We start from the raw sequence: 18957 nt of genomic DNA on the forward strand, positions 1-18957 counted from the left end.
GCATACAGTCTAGATCACGTGAAGTCATTATCGGTCTTTACTCCTCTTTGGTCAGACCTCATCTGGAATACTGTGTACAGTTTTGGGCACCACATTTTAAAAAAGACATAGACAAACTGGAGCAAGTTCAGAGAAGAGCGACCAGAATGGTGACTGGTCTGCAAACCATGTCCTATGAGGAACAGTTGCAGGATTTGGGAATGTTTAGCTTGCAAAAAAGAAGACTGAGAGGAGACTTAATAGCTGTCTAAAAATATGTCAAGGGCTGTCACATTGTAGAAGGATCATCTTTATTCTCATTTGCACAAGGAAAGACTAGAAGCAATGGGATGAAACTAAATGGGAGGAGACACAGATTAGATATTAGAAAAAACTTTTTGACAGTTAGGGTGATTAATGAGTGGAACAGGCTGCCACGAGAGGTGGTGAGTTCCCCTTCAATGGACGTCTTCAAACAGAGGCTGGACAGACATCTGTCTGAGATGATCTAGTGAATCCTGCTTTGAGCAGGGGGTTGGACCAGATGACCCAGGAGGTCCCTTCCAACTCTACCATTCTATGATTCTATGATTCTATGACTTCACGGTGATTAGTGGTGCCCATATACACGTCAGCCAGACAAACTGAGGTTTAACACCCCTCCAACCTACATGCATGCTCAGTTTGGTCGAGAATGCATTTCTTCTCAAAACGGAGAGGGAAGAAAGATGCCACCAGACGCAGCTTATTTCCCTAGAAAAAAAATGGTCTATTGAAATTCCGATTATTATTTCCCCAGCCATCATCTGATAGACGGAGAGTCAAGAGGCCCCCATACACATTAGATGGTCGTTCAATCTCAGGGAAATTGTCAGTCTCAATAAAGGGAAACTGTGTATGGACAGTAATTATTTTTGAGAACAATGGTCGTCTAGGACCCTTCACACACCATTAGATGAAACTGGTCCAAATTTGCCGATTACGGCCGACAAGCCAAAGCTTGTTGGGACTTTCCAACTCTCCCCCCACTGGATCAGGGTAGTTAACATTTCCGAAGAAATAAGCCGCTGCCAGAAGTGTCCTGTAGTGGCTTTCTCCTTTCTACCCACTGAAAATACATAAATGTAGAGCTGAACTGGGGGAGTCAGGAGAGATGGGGGGGGTCTGCCAAAAGACAGCTCAGCAGACATCAACGGCGTCCAGTTGGTCACCCATCAAGTCCTCCATTAGCTCAATTTATAGCTTTTACAGAATGAAATTACTACATGACAATAGGTAGAAGTAAATCTCTTGTCAGATTAGAGAGCAATTTAGAAAAATTTGCCCTGAACTACGAACCTCGAGAAAGCATTTTGCGAGCGGACTTTTCATTCCCTTTTTCTTTTTCAGCTTCATCTTTGGAAGGTTTATCTTCTTGTCCTGGGGACGGTGCAAGCTGGATTGATATTGGCTCCTGGAAGTCTGGAATGGGCTCCTTAAAAACAAAAACAAATCTAGATCTAGCTAAACATTAAAATGAGGGGTGCAAAATGTGCCAGGATATCAATCCGAAACATTAATTGTAAATGACATTTGGATTTCGGGGGTGGGGTGGAGTCTCTTCCAAACTGGGTACATAGCGAGACCTGTAAAGATCTACCAAAGCATTAATTTAAAGTACAAAAAAAATTGCAAAAAAACCCCTCAAAATCTCAAACGAAATCTGTTATGGGAATACTATTTCTATCCATTATTATATTTCCCATATTATCGACCCTTTAACGAGTCTTGCAATATAACTTAGGATAAAAGCCAAATCAGAATCTCAATTTGCAGACATGGTGTTTCTGGGTATTGCCCCTCGTCAGTGCGAAGTATGAGATCTGGTTTGGCTAGGTGAGAGGCTCTGGACTGAGGTCTAAGGGGTAAGATTTCTTCTTGTGGAGACAGACATACCGGCCCTGGCATGCCAATGTAAGGAGGCTTATTTGCCGTGCAATGCTCCTCTGGGAAATTAAATATGCAAATTGCCTCTTCAGAGAGGAAGAGGACTAGAACTCTATAGTACGGTGAATAAGCCTCCTTACATTGGCATGCCAGGGCTGGTATGTCACTCTCCACAAGGAGATACCTTACCGTATGGACCTCAGGTCCACAGCCTCTCACCTAGCCAAATCAGATCTAATACTTTGCACTGACGAGGAGCAATGCCCCGAAACACAGTGTCTGCAAATTGAGATTCTGATTTGGCTTTTATTATAAATCATATTGCAAGGCTCGTTAAACAGGTGGCGCTATATAGTTCTAGTCCTCTTCCTCTCTGAAGAGGCAATTTGCATATTTATTTTCCTAGAGGAGCATTGCACGGCAAATAAGCCTCCTTACATTGGCATGCCAGAGCCGCAAGGAGAAACCTATGGACCTGAAGCTTCTATGGAGAATTGAGAACTTGCTTCTCAGCTAACCCAGCAAAGAGACAAGTTCTCAATTTTTGCCCACTGTATTGTTTGCCCATCTTATGGCAGGTGACTGGTGGTCACTTGGGGCATCTAAAGTCAAGACTAAGTTCACGATGAGTTTGACCGCTCAATATGACTCAGTCCGAGGCTTCTGTTTAAATCTCATTTTCCCAGTTTTGTGCCCCCAATAAAACCATAGACAGCAAAATGACAGCGCAGCAAACCCTGCTACAAAAATAAGAACTAATACCACTGGAAAAAAGGTCAAATGAAGTACAAATTTTCATATTTTTCGAGTCCCTTTCCTCAATGAAGGCAATGGTTTTGTCAGGGACAAATCTAAATCCCACTTTTTAGGGACTCAGACAGAATCCCCCAATTGAGTGATGAAACGGCAGCCAAAAGCAATGTGAACCCGACCTAAGTAAGCATACAGGGGATGAATTAAGAGGATAGTAAATTTCTGGATTTATCTTGTATCCATGGAAAACAGAGGATTGGATGGATGGAGAAAGTTGGGCAATCCTCACCCTTCAGGTTTAGGGAAAGTCCAGGCAAGAACATTGGGAGCCACCCACAAATATGCCAAGCAAATAGCCACTAGATGACCTACATGTATTATTGAACCATACACTGTAGTCTTCACACTTGGAAAGTTTACATTTTTAATGGATCGGGGAAGCTCTAATATTCTGTAAGCAATAAAAACTTGACTGCAACAAACCAGCTTTAGTGAAGGAGATCACTCCATGGTGTCCGACAATACAAGAGTCAAGGTAACGCACAGAAAACTTGGAGTAATTGCATTTCAGCCTCGCTCTTCATCCAAAGTAGACATCCATTAACCAGCCCGTAAACCTCAATGACATATTAAAAGCCCATCTTACCTAAAAGCCTGGGCATTACACAAGGGGATAGTCGTGGGAGCAGAAGTTTAAATCTTAAACACAGTAAAAAGACCGTAGTTTTAATGAACACAACATGCCACAGTGATAGGACCAAAATATGTTCCAACACATTAAAAACATAGCACTGTAAAATAGTAAAAAAAAAAAAAAAAAAGTTCACCTATATGGTGCCAGAGTCATTACAAAAGGGCTTGACTACAACTCTAAAACTTACAGCAAAAAAGTTATGTAAAACTGATCTAAAACACAAAATCTGGACAATCAAGTTCCAGCCTAAAAACCTTGCATCTTTCTTTTTTTTATAATAATAATAATAAATAATTAAAAAGAAATAAATTGGCAAAAAATATTTAAGTGGAAAGCTACCAGTAAATATAAATCCTAGGGTCATCTTCTTCAATCAAGATCTTAACATTTCTAATCAGCCGTAATTGGTTTTAGCAATATGAGAGGCCCTTATGACGACCAGAGTATTTTTAAGCTAGATTTCTGAGGTTTTTGAATTACTAATGTCGCCCCTACACCTTAGACAGCAGTCAGCTGAACACTTGTCTGGCCCCATAAACATTCCCTCTCTACTCAGTTGGTCCATCATTGTCAAGCACAGTGTAGGAAAGACAAAGTGCAACACGAAGGGATGAGGGTAAGGGAGCCCAGACACTAAGGAAAGAGGGGGTAGAGACCTCCTAGGCTGATCTGATATCACCCTGTCTTCCCTACCGTCCCTATATTGGTTTCTCACCAATCGTCGATCAGGAACCTAAAACCCTGTATCTCTCTAGAGCTAGGCCATAGCTAGGGAAAGGGTGGGGGGGGGGGGGTTGATGAGCGCTAGTCGGTTCCCACTAACAACTAAAGACAGCATGGGGAGACAGACACGGGGGGAGCAACTTAGCTTGAGTCGACTTCAGAGAGATTACACACACGGGCTTCTTAGCACCAAAGAGGAAGTAAGCAGACTGCAACAGCTCCAAGCCTCACAAGGGTTCATGTGAATATCACTCGCACCTCTCTATAGCAAACAGAAAGTATTTAAACACCCAGGCCTGGGTGTCAATTAGCCTGAGGGAGGTAGCCGCTGGTTCCTAGAGTGAGACAGATCTAAGAAGGTGTCGGTAATGCCAAACGAAGAGATCTCCTGCAACCAACTGCAGGGCGACTGTCACATCTGACACACCAGTAACATTCATACACCATTTTCAATATGGGATAGCAGAGTCATTTGCTGCCAAACACCTTTGGTGGGGGCTCAACTTTTGGGAAAACAAAAGAATCTGGCACTGTAATTAGACATGCCTGATCCTTCTCTCCCCCCGACATCATTTCTTAGAGTAGAATCGGGAAGCCCTCCATTCACATTAGATGGTGGGCTCATCCTATTGAAATTCAGCTGCCTTTAATATGTATGGGGTCTTCAGATTCCCTTTATACCTGAAGATATCTGGACAATTTCTATCCAATCAGACCAATATCACACTAAGGCCCCCATACACAATAAACTAATGTCGGCTGAACCCACCCATATCGATGGGTTCGGCCAATGGTCTAATGCGTATGGGGGCGCCGGTCAACCGATGGTCCAGAGAGATGTTGATCGCGCATGTCCAACTCCGGACTCCTGATCACATTATTCTCATTGAGATAAGCCGCAGTGGCTTTTTCATAGAGAATACAAGAGCGCCCGGATGAACATGTGCTCATATACTGGAGTGTCGGCCGAGATGGCTATCGGACGAATGAATGCTACTGAATATGGGAGTATTTGCAGAGATGGCTGTCGGCTGAACGTGTGCTACTATGTATGGGAGTACTGGCTGAGATGGCTGTCAGCCGCATTAGTGCTACTGCGCATGGGAGTATTTGAGGAGATGGCTGTCGGCCAAACGTGTGCTACTGCATATGGGTGTGTCGGCTGAGATTGCGGTTGGCCGAGATGGCTGTCGGCCGAACGAGTGCTACTGTGTAAGAGAGTGTCGGCTGAGATGGTTGTCGGCCGAATGTGTGCTACTGCGTAAGGGAGTGTCAGCTGAAATGGCTGTCGGCTGAACGTGTGCTACTGCGTAAGGGAGTGTCGGCTGAGATGGCTGTCGACTCAACGTGTGCTACTACGTAAGGTTGTCGGCTGTGATGGCTGTCGGTCGAACGTGTGCTACTGTCTATGGGAGCATTGGATGAGATAGCTGTCGGCCCAACATGCGCTACTGCATAAGGGAGTGTCAGCTGAGATACTGTAGCTATTGGCCGAATCGAGTGCATCCATGTACAGGAGTGTCGGCTGAGATGAACGTCAGCTGAACGATCGACCGATAGCCTTCTACTGTGTATGGCCAGGCTAATTTGGCATTTGTACAACCAATCTGATGTGTAAAAATGCATCAGCCATTCACAATGATGGTGGCGTGCCAGCAGTGATTAGGATGAGAATTGGTTTTATGCCAGCAAAATCTTCATGTATGTAGAAACAGCGAACTCAAGTTTGTTCTTCAGGAGCTACCTGACGGTTGACAGTTCGGACCAGCGGCATGGCTGAGCTGTTGACCCAACCTTCACGTTCTGCAACGGCTGCTCTGCTTCTGCAACATTGGGGAAGCACAAGGAGACGGATCGAGCCAACTTCTGAGCAGCACTTACAAGCTATATAACAAACAGCGCCTTGTCTAGGAGACCAGCCACTACATAGGAGGCCAGCAACCTTGGTAACAATCTGTAAACCACGGCATTAAAGTCCTTCTGTTCTTGAGAACGGAGAGGATTTTTAATTGAAAGTAAGTTGCAAAGTTCCTTGTTTTTACAAGTACCGTATATTCCGGCGTATAAGACGACTTTTGAAGACTGAAAAATCTTCTGTCTAGTCTGGGGTCGTCTTATACGCCGGTAATGCTTTTGAACTTTCAGAAATTGACATGCGGGGATACTCTGGGGGTGTTAATAAGCTGCCGTGGCCGTATCCCTGCCATGTCGGAGTTAATATAAGGTGGAGGGAGTTAAAATACGGCGGCGGTAGGTCCAGACAGTCAGCGCTTCTGTGCTGAAACTGACACATCGCTGCGTATTCCCAGCTCCGGACACAGCGCAGGGCTTCTGTGCCGACAGCTTTCACTTGTCACAGAAGCGCTGCGCTGTGTCCGGAGCTGGGAAGTTCGCATCGCTTCTGTGACAATATATGAAAAGCCGGCAATTCAGCAGCGGCATAAGCCGGCACCCGACAGTTTAGAATAGAAAGAATAGAGCATCACACATAGATTACATAGATAGAAACATGTCAGTCACATATATATGAAGTACAGTGACAGTGTTGCTTACTGTACTTGTCATTTAGTGTAAAGGATTTATTAAAACAAATAATAGTGTTTTCATGCACCGTCTCTTTAAAAAAGCCGGCCGGCAATTCAGCATCGGTACCCGACAATTTAGAACAGAAAGATAGAGCATCACACATAGATTAGATAGATAGAAACATGTCAGTCACATATATATGAAGTACAGTGACAGTGTTGATTACTGTACTTGTCATCTAGTGTTAAAATAACGGATTTATTAAAAAAAAAATTGGCGTGGGGTTCCCCTTAATTTTAGTCTCTAGCGGAGGTTAAGCAGACAGCTGGGGCAGATGTTTGAAGCCTGGAAAGGGGGTAATACCCACGGAGCTTCCCAGGCTACTAATATCAGCCCCCAGCTGAATACCTAGCCTTTACTAGCTATTAAAATGGGGGATCCCAAAAAAATGACGTGGGGTCCCCCCTATTTTAATAGCTAGCAAAGGCTAGGCAGACAGCTGGGGGCTGATATTAATAGCCCAGGAAGGGAGCCATGAATATTGGCCCCCTCCCAGGCTAGAAACACCAGCCGTCAGCCGCCCCAGAAATGGCGCATTCATAGGATGCGCCAATTCTGGCACTTAGCCTCGCTCTTCCACGCTGCCCTGGTGCGGTGGCAGGGGGTAATAGGGCTGGGGTTGATGTCAGCTTATAATGCCAGCTGACATCAAGCCCAGGTTAGTAATGGAGAGGCGTCTATAAGACACCCCCATTACTAACCCCATAGTCAAAGTTAAAAAAAACACAACACCCAGAATAAAGTCCTTTAATTGAAATAAAGACACAAATCTTTATTGTTCTAAATTAAACCATACTTACCATCACGCCCATTCCAGCTGAAGCCAACGATCTCCTGCAATAAAAGTAAAATAATAAAGCAACCTCATCCTTACCTCTCCATGGTTCCCAGGACGGGTCCAGCTCTGCTACATCGAGATGACAGGCTGGACCGCAGCAGAACGCTGCCATCCAGCCTGTCATCCCGCAGACACTGAGAAGCGCAGGCATGCTTGCGCTCCTCAGTGTCTGACTGTGACGGCATCCAGATGAGCCGACAATGAACTCAGCTCACCTCCTGGACGTCCGTCACTGACAGCGTGGGAAACTTCTACTGCGCATGCGGGGAGCAGGAGAATTTTCCCACGCTGTCAGTGACGTGCATGAGGTGAGCCGAGTTCATTGGACATGATCTCTGCTCATCTGGATGCCGTCACAGTCAGACACTGAGGAGCACAAGCATGCCTACGCTTCTCAGTGTCTGCCGCATGGCAAGCTGAACGGCAGCGTTCTGCTGCGGTGCAGCCTGTCATGTGAATGTAGCAGAGCTGGACCGGTCCTGGGAACCATGGAAAGGTAAGGATGAGGTTGCTTTATTATTTTACTTTTATTGCAGGAGATCGTTGGCTTCAGCTGGAATGGGTGTGATGGTAAGTATGGTTTAATTTAGAACATTAAAAAATTGTGTCTTTATTTCAATTAAAGGACTTTATTCTGGGTGTTGTGTTTTTTTTAATTACTTTACTAGAAATTCATGGTGGTCATGTCTAATATTGGCGTGACCCCATGAATTTCGGGCTTAGGGCCAGCTGATAATGCCAAGCTGGCCTTAACCCTTTTATTACCCAGTGAGCCACCGCACCAGGGCCCTGGATGAGTTGGGTACAGCGCCAGAAGATGGCGCTTCTATGAACGCGCCATTTTCCGGGGTGGCTGCGGACTGCAATTTGCAGCGGGGGGGGGCCCAGAAAGCTTGGGTCTCCCTGCGCTGCAGATTCCAGCCCCCAGCTGCCTAGTTGTACCTGGCTGGACACAAAAATAGGGCGAAGCCCCACGTATTTTTTTTTTTAATTATTTCATGAAATAATTAAAAAAAAAAGGGCTTCCCTATATTGTTGTGTCTGGCCAGGTACAAATAGGCAGCTGGTGGTTGGGTGCAGCCCGTTCCTGCCTGCTGTACCTGGCTGGACACAAAAATATGGCGAAGCCCCACGTCAACATTTTTGGGAAAAATTAATTACAAAATTAATAATTTAGGGACTGCATCTTTATTAACCCCTCAATTGTCATTTAGTGTTAAAATAAAGGATTTTTTAAAAAGAAAATTGGCGTGGGATCCACCATCATTATAGTCTCTAGCGGAGGTTAAGCAGACGGCTGGGGCAGATGTTTGAAGTCTGGGAAGAGGGTAATACCCACGGAGCTTCCCAGGCTACTAATATCAGCCCCCAGCTGAATACCTAGCCTTTACTAGCTATTAGAATGGGGGACCCCCCCAAAAAATGACGTGGGGTCCCCCCTATTTTAATATGTTTGAGTGACAGTTTTCCTGCTATATACCTGCATGTCATAAGAATTTAAATTAAAAAAGGACCATGTTAAATTCAAATCTGTTTTTTTTAAATTTTTACCGGTGTTTGGTATGCGTTGGAAAAGGGGTAGTCTTATACGGTGAATATATCCTAAACTCTATATTTTAACAGGAAAGTAGGGGGGTCGTCTTATACACCAGGTCGTCTTATACGCCGGAATATACGGTACTTTGCATTATTAACCATTTAAACGAACATGAGACAACCCATTTAATTTACAAATCTGTAAAATTGGCCTGATTGGTCAGAAATCTTATGTGTAAACACAGCTCCAGAGTCCAAGAAAGCCGAGTGAGAACCCACCTGATACCGGAAATAGCCATTATCAACTGACCCAAAAGGGATGACGCAATTTATAGATACATTTTCTTTTATTTAAAAAGGGGTTAAATCATTTACAGTATTTCTTTATTTTTATACTTTTTTTAGGATTACCATTTCAACAGTTCTGCAGAATACAAGATAATCAGTCATCGAAAAATAAATGTGTGACATCTCGGAATAGTCCTAAGGCAACGAATCATTACATGGGCTGTACGACTACTTAAACGCTTCTCATTTCATGTCATATTCCGTCTCCCCCTCTCCCAGTGCCTCCATGTATTGCTCATAACCACCACAGTCATTTCAGTAGGTCAACCTGCAAGGTCACCCTTATATTAACTTTAAGTCATGCTGCAATATTGCAAAATACATTAGGAATCCCAATAGCTTGACAACACGTAATAGATTTACAAGCCTCAGCCCTGCGGTAGGCTGCGGAAAACCTTATTACAGTAGGATGGGAATATACAGTATGCAACTTGGGTTTGCAAAATTATATAAAAAAAAAAAAAAAAATAAAAAAAATAATAATAATAAAAAAAAAAGCATAAATATGTAGATAATTAAAAAATAACAATATACTCAATAGGAGGAAAGAGAAAGATTTAAAAAAAATCTAAAAAGTAAATCAGAATAGAATAAAGGGAAATAGATACATTACCTGGAAGTCCAAGGGGGTATCAGCTGTGGAAGGAGGAGGCGATTCTTCACACACAGCCAGACTCCGCACCAGCTTTAACTTTGAACTTGACTAAAGAAAGTGATTTGCAAAATGACTACATATGGAAAGAAGTAGTAATACTTAAGAAAATAGATGAATTATGAAACAGATATACAGTATATAATTTTTTTTTATTTTTTCTTGCATTGGAAGCATTCAGCGAATCCATAAGCGTTAAGTACGGTAGATTTCCAGCTGGCAAAAAAAAAAAAGTTTATGTTCTAAAAATAAATAAACATAAAAAAAAAAATACTAAAAAAAAAAACAAAAGCAGCCAAAGCAAAGGCCCAATAAAAATGTTGATTTATGCCAAGACCACATACACAAAAAAAAACAAAGAAAAACAAAAGCAAAATATCTATTTAGCATGCCACAAGCAAGTTCGTTACTATACCTTAGACCTTTTCCCCGCTTGCCCCAATGGCTGAACTGAGCGCTAAAGAGATTAAAAGGTACAGGGAAAAAAAAAAATCTGATTACCAAAGAGACAGAACTACAACAGATATTAGGTAAAGTAAGTGAAGCAAGGCATCATTTGGGAGAGATTACATGTAGATTGAAGAATTTAACCATCCCAAATGTAAAAAAAAAATAATACATATGTTTTATATAATAATAGTAATAATAATAATCACCACTGGGATTTATGACGGGACCAAAGCCAAGATCATTCATCTTAATTATGACGACTGGCTAAATTAATCGTCTTTTTTCAAGGCGAAGGGCAACAAATTGTAAAATTAATTTAAAAATGTAAAAATATAATAAAAGACGAAATATATCCATATATATATATATAGGGGTGGGGGTGAGAACATTAGCTCATGTGTGGTGGGTGTACATAGCGAAAGCCTGAAGAGTGAAGGTCAAATTGTAATACGTGGTCCTGTATCATTATCCAAATGAACAACATTAAGTGTGTGTGCGCGTGTATATTTATGTGCCCAGTCTCAATGTTATTCACTTGGATAACCATACAGGACCACGTATTACAATTTGACCTTCATTCTTCAGGCTTTCGCCATGTACACCCACCACACATGAGCTAATGTTCTCACCCCCACCCCTTTTTAATATGTCAAGTAAAAGAGAGAATCCGCTGCATTTAATATTATTTTCCACTAGCCATTAATAAGACAAGAGGCTAATAACATCTTTTAAAGTTTTTTTTAATTTGATAATTTACCCTATAATGAGTTTTGCTAAACAGAAATTACGATCACAATTTTGTTCCTCAATTAAAAGAAATACAAAAAAAAAAAAAAATTCAACGTAATAAACAAAAAAATATTGTTCTATTTACAGCTTACTTTTTATTTGATGGATCAAGTTAATATGAAAATAAAACCCTACAGGTTTTAAATGACATTTTAATAAAAAATGCATCAACAGGAACGCTGATCTCGGATATTGACTCGGATCCCCTGAGATCTGACCCGCAGACATATAATTAGCTTATATTTCATTTCCCTACATTAAGCCGATCATGCTACATGTAAGTACAAAAAAAATAATTATATTGACTCATTCACCATAGCGGGTGTTTTTTTTTTTTTTTTTTTTTTTAAACTTTTGTTTATTTTGTTTTGGAACAGATTATTGCATTTCTTCAGTTCGTTTCTTTAGACATGCAAGGCATCAAGATGCGAGGTTAATGTGATAAATCTCCCGGATCACCACGATGCTCGCTCTCCAACTTAAACTAATTCCAGAAGCTTGAAGTGTCAATTCCGAAGCCAAGAGTGGAAGAAAGATACTGAATATCCTTCTTGTATTATGCTGAAAAATGAGAAGTACAAAAAAAAATTATGATGTTTTCAAATTCATTAATTAAGTACAAAGCAAGCTGCTTATAGAACTAACCTGCACCGTCATATTTTTGCTTCTTTTGGGAGTTTTTTTTACACCAATTTGCAACAACAACAAAAAAATGTGTTTACCCAATTTGCTCAAATAAAACATGATAAAAAAAAAAAAAAAAAAAAAGGTAGAAAAAATGACTACCGTAAAAGCCACTCTGCCAGTAGAAAGTGAACTAATTATATTTAAAAAATTCAAGTGACCCTTCGATACGCTCCAGATCCAGTGTTCTACAGATGGACAATCTCACATAGTCCACAGAAAATAAGGCAGAAGACAAGAACGGGATTCCAGGATTTCAATTTAAATCCTCTCCTGATTGAATGTGTCCCTTTAAGGCCGAGAAGAGGCTAGAAGTCTGTAACCCTCTGGAGGTGTAGGCATTACATCAATCCACAGTGAGATTTTAAAGCGGGAACATTGTAGCAGGCTTGGACTGTCCCACAGGAAAACAGGAGAATCCTTCGGTGGGCCACCACCCTCTTATATGAGCAGTATTTGGCCCTATATACTTGAATCACTATGTACAGACAAAGGCAGCATCTTATTCATTTAACAATCTACCCAGATCATTGTTATAGAAATTTGTGATTGAGAATCATAATAATTTCACATTTACATGTAGCTGAAAAGAGGGGCCCTGAAGTTGGTTACTGGTGGGCCGTTGGCACCCCAGTCCGACACAGATTGTAGGGGTCATGTACGATCCTTGGGATGAACATATAGGTGGATGGAGTTGGTGAGGATAGAAGTGGGTACCAAATAGCTCGGTCACCAAAACGGAAACAATAGGATCAAAATCAATAAAACTCACCCACTTCAGACATCAGGTGTTGAGTGGGGGTTTGACATCTCCCACAGATATTGGAAACTCATTGGTTCTGATAAAATAGTTGGGAACGAAAGACAACTAATGTTCACGGCCAACATACGGGCCATGAACATACATTTTTGGCATTTGGTTCCATAATGGCTAGAAGTTGCAAATACTTAGTAGACACTTGCCACCAGTTGTATCACCGCATGAGGCTATATTTAAACATGGCCATATTTCATGTTCCCGTAAAAAGAAAGAAAAATCTCCTTTTGGATAAAATATACAAAAGTAAAAAAAAAAGAAAGTTTTACGGTCACTTGACACCGGGATCTGAACCAAACTGTAACACTGGCAGTTGACCAAGAAGATCCATATCGCCAACACTTGGCTCACGGTTGAGGGCGCACACTACAGGTCAGGTTTGTAGCACTAACTGGATCCTTAAAACTACTTGTAGCTTTTTGCACTACATTTTAACACTAATTTCTTCACTTTTTAACACTTATTGCCTAGGCAACTTGTCTGCCGTAGGCGCATAAAGTGCAGAAGAGTACCGTCTACCCAACACCACCTCAAAAAGGGGTCAGGGTGAGTTTTTAAGGGGAGCAACATTTTAAAGTCAATCTTTGCACCCATTTGAAATTTAGTGGGTTACATATATTGTCCTTTGTTTTCAGCCATATGGGATAACAGGAAGTCCTACACAAAAATATAAAGTCACAGTCCCATGACCAAAACTTTTTGACAACTTGCTCTACTTTTGATGACCTTGGTTAGACCAGAGATCAATAGATGTAACTACAGGATCAACTTTTGGTAATGAAACACCTTTTTTTTTTATATATTATTTTGGGCCCCGTCAAGGACACAGCATTTATGAAAGCAGATTTAACGTCACGATAGCCAACAAGGGGATTGAAGGAAATCCTATGGAACAAAGCAGCATAAGAGAGAACTAATTGTTTTAGTCCATTAGATTTTATATTAATCATTAGCATTTTTCCCAGTTTTACATGGCCACCTAAAAAAGCATTTCCACTTAAAATATAAAAAATAACTACTAAAAAAAAAAAACTTTGAGACGTTCCCTTTGCTGTAAATTGTGAAAATTCTGCTCAACCATTCGTTTCATAGGTTTTTTTTTCCGTATTATTCAAAAGTGACAACAGGAAATGAAGCCACGACAGCTCTCACAAAAAGGTTGTCACTTCTTTTGCCAGGTTACTAAATGTGAATATACCTTGCATTGTTGTCATAAAATGGCAAGGAGAAGATCGGCATCTAGCGAGAAAGATTAGCCCTTTCAGAAAGCCTAGAAAATAAATAGGTGACAACCTCTGTAAGGAGCCGTAAAGGACGTCGTGTCCTGTTGTCACTGACAGATTACAGAGGTAGAACTGAGAAACAGACATTGAAAGAAAATGAGAGCAGAGAATAAATTAAAGGGTTAGATACATTTTTTTTAGGATTTTTTTTTTGCAGCAGAAATCCTTTGGTTTACCCCTTTCAGATAAATTTGATTTTGGGGTTAATACGTTGGAGAAACTTAAAGGCGCAAAAAGCCTAAAAAAGATCCCAAGCAGTAGACATGGCATCTATCAATGGCTTGATTGCAGTGGAAACTTATCATGTTACACAGATGTAAACTATGAAAGAACCTGGAAGCAAGTATAACATTTTCCTGCAGTGCCCCCGCAGGGGAGGTGAAGTATTACACATTTTCTATATAAAACAGTTGAACTTGCTAAATATGCCCTATAAGCCAGAATTTGTAATGTTGGCTCCTTAAAGAGAGACTACTAGGATTAGCAAGAACTTTACTATAATAATTTTTTACTAAGATGCTCCCCCACCAGTAGATAACACCCCTAATACACTTGTCAGTGGAAAGTGGGAAATCTACTTTGGGGCTACGGGTTCTCATGGAGTAATGAGGCGGAAACGGTTCTGTGTCAATCAAACACAGCTCTGCACTGCAGCTGAACGCCTTCGTAATTACGCGGAAAATTCCAGCAACGGAGTGAAGGTTTGAGTGTGTCACTGTCACTATTCACGCCATATAGCTGGGGAACGTCTCTAGAGAAATTCAGAGGAAAGAAAAATAAAAAAATTAAAAAAAAAAAATAAAGAGCTTGAATTCTTCTCTCTCTTCTCTGCATCCACAATCGATTGAAAGTACAAATCAAATGTATTTAAAGGGGTTGTCCAGAATTGTAACAATGGAGTTCCAACTGATATATTCTTAAATAAAAAAACTATTTTCTTTTACAATCTTGTCCTACAAATGCAGATACTCCAGAGAGTAGGATTTGTTTCCGTGATCAGGATTGATTGGTTATGTCTGGTCTGCATCCACAGGACAGACTAAATAGACACAACCAGTGCAACATTGTACATGTTTTAATAAGAACAGACATTAACAAGCAATCCTGCCCCCTATAGCCAAGATCATATACAGGTACAGGAGGAATTCACACGCTTACGTGTGCGGTATAAATCTAATCCCAGACGTTACCAACTAATAGGGTGCTTGTAGGATGTGTTATAGGGTCCGCAAGGGGTGCAATGTGACCCAACCTACAGTACCAAGGCAGTAGCTCTCATCGAACACCCAGTGTTTGTAACCCATGTCCATAACATTCAAAGCTTGTTGTAATGGGTTTTTGTTCTTGTTTTATACTGTTGTTGTTTTTTTCCATTTCAAATTGGTTGTAATTGTCTTACATGTAGTTCTTAATCTTAGCAGTCAACCTGAGACTTTACGAAATAAATTAACAAAAGTACATTAAAAAGTTAAAGAAAAAAACATCTATAGACATGTATATCTATATGTAAAAAAAAAAAATTAGAGAGCGAGACAGAGAGAAAGATGACTATCACTAATACAAACATAATAAAATTAAACTTGTTATATTTTTATGGTCTTTTTTTTTTCTATATATTTCCTATAAATTAAATATATGAGTGTATTAGAGTGATATCACACACATATATTTTTTATATATACACAATATTTAGAAAATTAAATGAAAAAAATATACAAAAAAATTGGATTAAATAGAAAGTAATTTTCCTTTGAGATATATATATATATATATATATATATAAATAAATTGAGAGAGCGATAAAGTTCTCACTCTCTCTATTATATATATCTTTTTTTTTTTGCAGTTCATGATGTGAAAGTTCACTTTTCAACACACCTCCTGAAAGGCATTTATCATTGCATTATCTAAGTAAATCAAGAACCAAATATCAATGAGACTTTTAAAATGAAACTGGTGAAAGTTAGTAGAAACTTTTTTACACGCTACATTAATTATGGAAACAGAATCCCAGCGCAGCTTATTGAGATGCTAATTCATCCATTACAGGGTCAATATAAATTCTTAATAAATTGCAAATGAAATTTGAATATGAATTGGTTTTATTCTAAGAACAGCGAGTACATACATATGTGGGGAAAAATATATGTATACTTTAAAAATAAAAAGTAATGGACAAATTATGCCCTACACAAAAGCTGCCAAAAATGGAGGTAACATAGTAACGTTGGTTGAATAAAGACCTTGGTCCATCAAGTTCAACCTTACAGAACTGTGTAATAAAACGCCTCCCCTGCGCCAGTACTAACATTTTAGACATTATAGTCTTGCCTTTTTATTTTATTTTTGTGCATCTTATTTTTTAATAACCATCTTGCAAACCATGTCCATTATTAGTAGCGAATGTGGAAGGAAAAGACCGATGAAGTGATTTCTGCCGATGTTTACAACTTATAAACTTTTAGGAATGTTTTATCCAATCATCACGCAAGAAGCGCTTTGCAAACTTTGCAGTTACCCATTTGATACATTCAGAATTTATTTTTCTGCTGAAAGGTAACAATTTGTGCAAAAACAAAAATAAACCCCACACACATCAGTTACACTTCAGGTGCTACATGAATTAGAAAAAGTAAAGTTGTACAGGACGATCAATGAGAATTGACAGCGGCGCGGCCTTACCGTAGGATCCTGCTGGCCTTCGCAGCAACCATCATCCTTTTCTGACGGGCCTTGCTCGTGTCCTGTGGTTTGGAGAAGGTTTTCTATGGAACTGGAGCGGCTCAGGTCGACCTCGGATCCCTTCATTGTATCGGGGTCGTCTTTTACAGCAACAAGACCGGACATCCTCATTGGAAAAGGTCACTTTAAAACTTTAAAGGATATACAAAACCTGACCGCATTGGGGAAAGAACAAAAAAAACATTTTACATTAATTTTACATTTTCAAACCTGGGACGAGATGGTGCATTTTATGCGCAGATGTAGCAGAGCTGAACTCTTACATTGGGTTCTGCCTGGTTAGTGCCTCATGAGACAAAATAGCAAAGTATATTAATCCACGGATGACATCTGGTTTTACCACTGGACGAAGGTGGCTCTGCGACATCGCGGTAATAGGTCTCCATACATACATAGCAGATTCACCTGCACCATGCAAAGCAATCACCGACAGTACAGAAGGGGTTAAAATACGACACTGCAAAAAATGTAGGCACCAATTACCCGACCCTCAGATTCTCTGATGCCTATGACATTCTGCAAAGGAAACTTTACCAGTGTGGCCCCATTGCTTTTCTTACTCCGATTTAACCCTTGAGACTCTACATTCCATCACAATGTAATTGTGACAATTATTAGTCTCCCCTCCCCCCCTTCCCTCTTTCTTCCCCTCAGGAAATATTTAAGCACCATGAACCAAATCTTCAGACTCCTAATCTAATTCCCGATATAGTCAATTTGATGCATTCCCAGAGGTCTAAAGAGTGTGTGGCATTGCTGTTTAACTCTTGACGTCTCATGCGTCGGCACAGTTGCCTGCGACCCTGACAGATGCCTTAAGGGTAGGTCATAAAATTACTTTTTTTTTCTTGCGCCAAGAACTGAGAGGTATTGTATTGCCAGTAAAGAAAAAAAAAAAAGACACTAAAAATATAATAAAAATCAGACTTTTAGAATCCAGTCTAGTATTTTTTTTGTTATATATATATATATATATATATATATATATATATATATAATTGTTATATTTCTATGTTGTTTTTTTTCTTCAACACGAAGAAATAGAGTTGGTGAGCAATACAAAAATTGGCCTCCCAATTCTAATTGTATGACCTACCCTGTATAATTAAAAGAAAAGAGCACAAAAATATAATAACAATTGAATTAAATAGAAAGTAATCTTTCCATCTACTATTAGAAATATATGTATATGTATATATATATATATATATATATATATATATATATATATATATCTCTATCACTATTTAATACGACTTTTTTCTGGTTCTTTTTTTATAGAGGATATATATTTAATAAGAGAAAGATATATAGATAGATATAGATATATAGATATATATGTACACACACACATACACAAAATATATATTTTTTTATTCAATTTTTTTTTAGTGCTTCGTGCTTGCCCGAAATTAGATAACTTATTCCCCATCCATGTCACAGATTGTATAGCCGCTCATTATTATTTAGCTTTATTTGCTTATATATGACAATCATAGTATATTACATTGCATTTACTGCAGTCATTGCCTGTTTGCATGCTGAAACCCAGCCCCAGGGTGCCAATACTTGTGCAATGACACCAAATTAAATGCAAATAAGCCCCCTCCCATATCCGCCCCCCCTTCCTCCATTTTCCAACCCCCATTTTTTCAGGGGCTATAATTCAGTAAAATAGGGGGTTGGCTTTAATTGTTTTCATGAAGTGTCAGCCAGGATTCTAAACATAGACTTTAACAATAGACCGGTTCCTGTTACCATGGGAACAAGAGAGGAGAAGCATTCGCTGCGGCTTCAAAAAAAAAAAAAGAAAGAAAAATGCCGTACAGGTAGCAAGAACAAAAGAGCAGATTCCCAGCATACATACATATAAATATATTATCACAGCAATGTGTCCGTGCAGATGTATCATCATCATATGCATTCGTTTTATGCTAAATAATCCGACAACATCACAGATCGAAACGTTGTCAGGATGCTGCAACAAGCTTTTTCTTTTTTTTTTTTTTTTTTTTGAGTTGAACCCGAATTCCAGGTCACCTTTCATACATCACTACAACCCCCAACAAGTGAATTCCTACTCTCATTAGTATCACAAGGAGGCGATACATTGCATATAATAAGTTACTGCTATGCAAAAAAAAAATAAGACCCAGT

The 18957-nt window shown here is 39.9% G+C and overlaps 1 protein-coding gene across 10 annotated transcripts in view; it reads right to left on the reverse strand.

Annotated features, from left to right (window-relative positions):
- R3HDM1 (R3H domain containing 1) overlaps positions 1–18957 on the reverse strand; it is a 183303-nt gene that overhangs the window by 46088 nt on the left and 118258 nt on the right. For all 10 annotated transcript variants that reach the window (XR_012250696.1, XM_073647268.1, XM_073647274.1 and 7 more), the window contains 4 exons: positions 16741–16951; positions 10451–10492; positions 9997–10086; positions 1318–1453 (listed from right to left, as the gene is read on the reverse strand). Coding sequence is in view for 9 of the 10 variants with exons in the window: in XM_073647268.1 (XP_073503369.1) it covers positions 1318–1453; positions 9997–10086; positions 10451–10492; positions 16741–16911 (439 nt within the window). In the remaining variant the exon portion in view is untranslated. The remainder of the gene's footprint in view (positions 1–1317; positions 1454–9996; positions 10087–10450; positions 10493–16740; positions 16952–18957) is intronic.

The sequence above is a fragment of the Phyllobates terribilis genome, unplaced genomic scaffold (assembly GCF_046119375.1).
Source record: "Phyllobates terribilis strain yellow unplaced genomic scaffold, ASM4611937v1 Scaffold_9__5_contigs__length_417890890, whole genome shotgun sequence".
NCBI lineage: Eukaryota > Metazoa > Chordata > Amphibia > Anura > Dendrobatidae > Phyllobates > Phyllobates terribilis.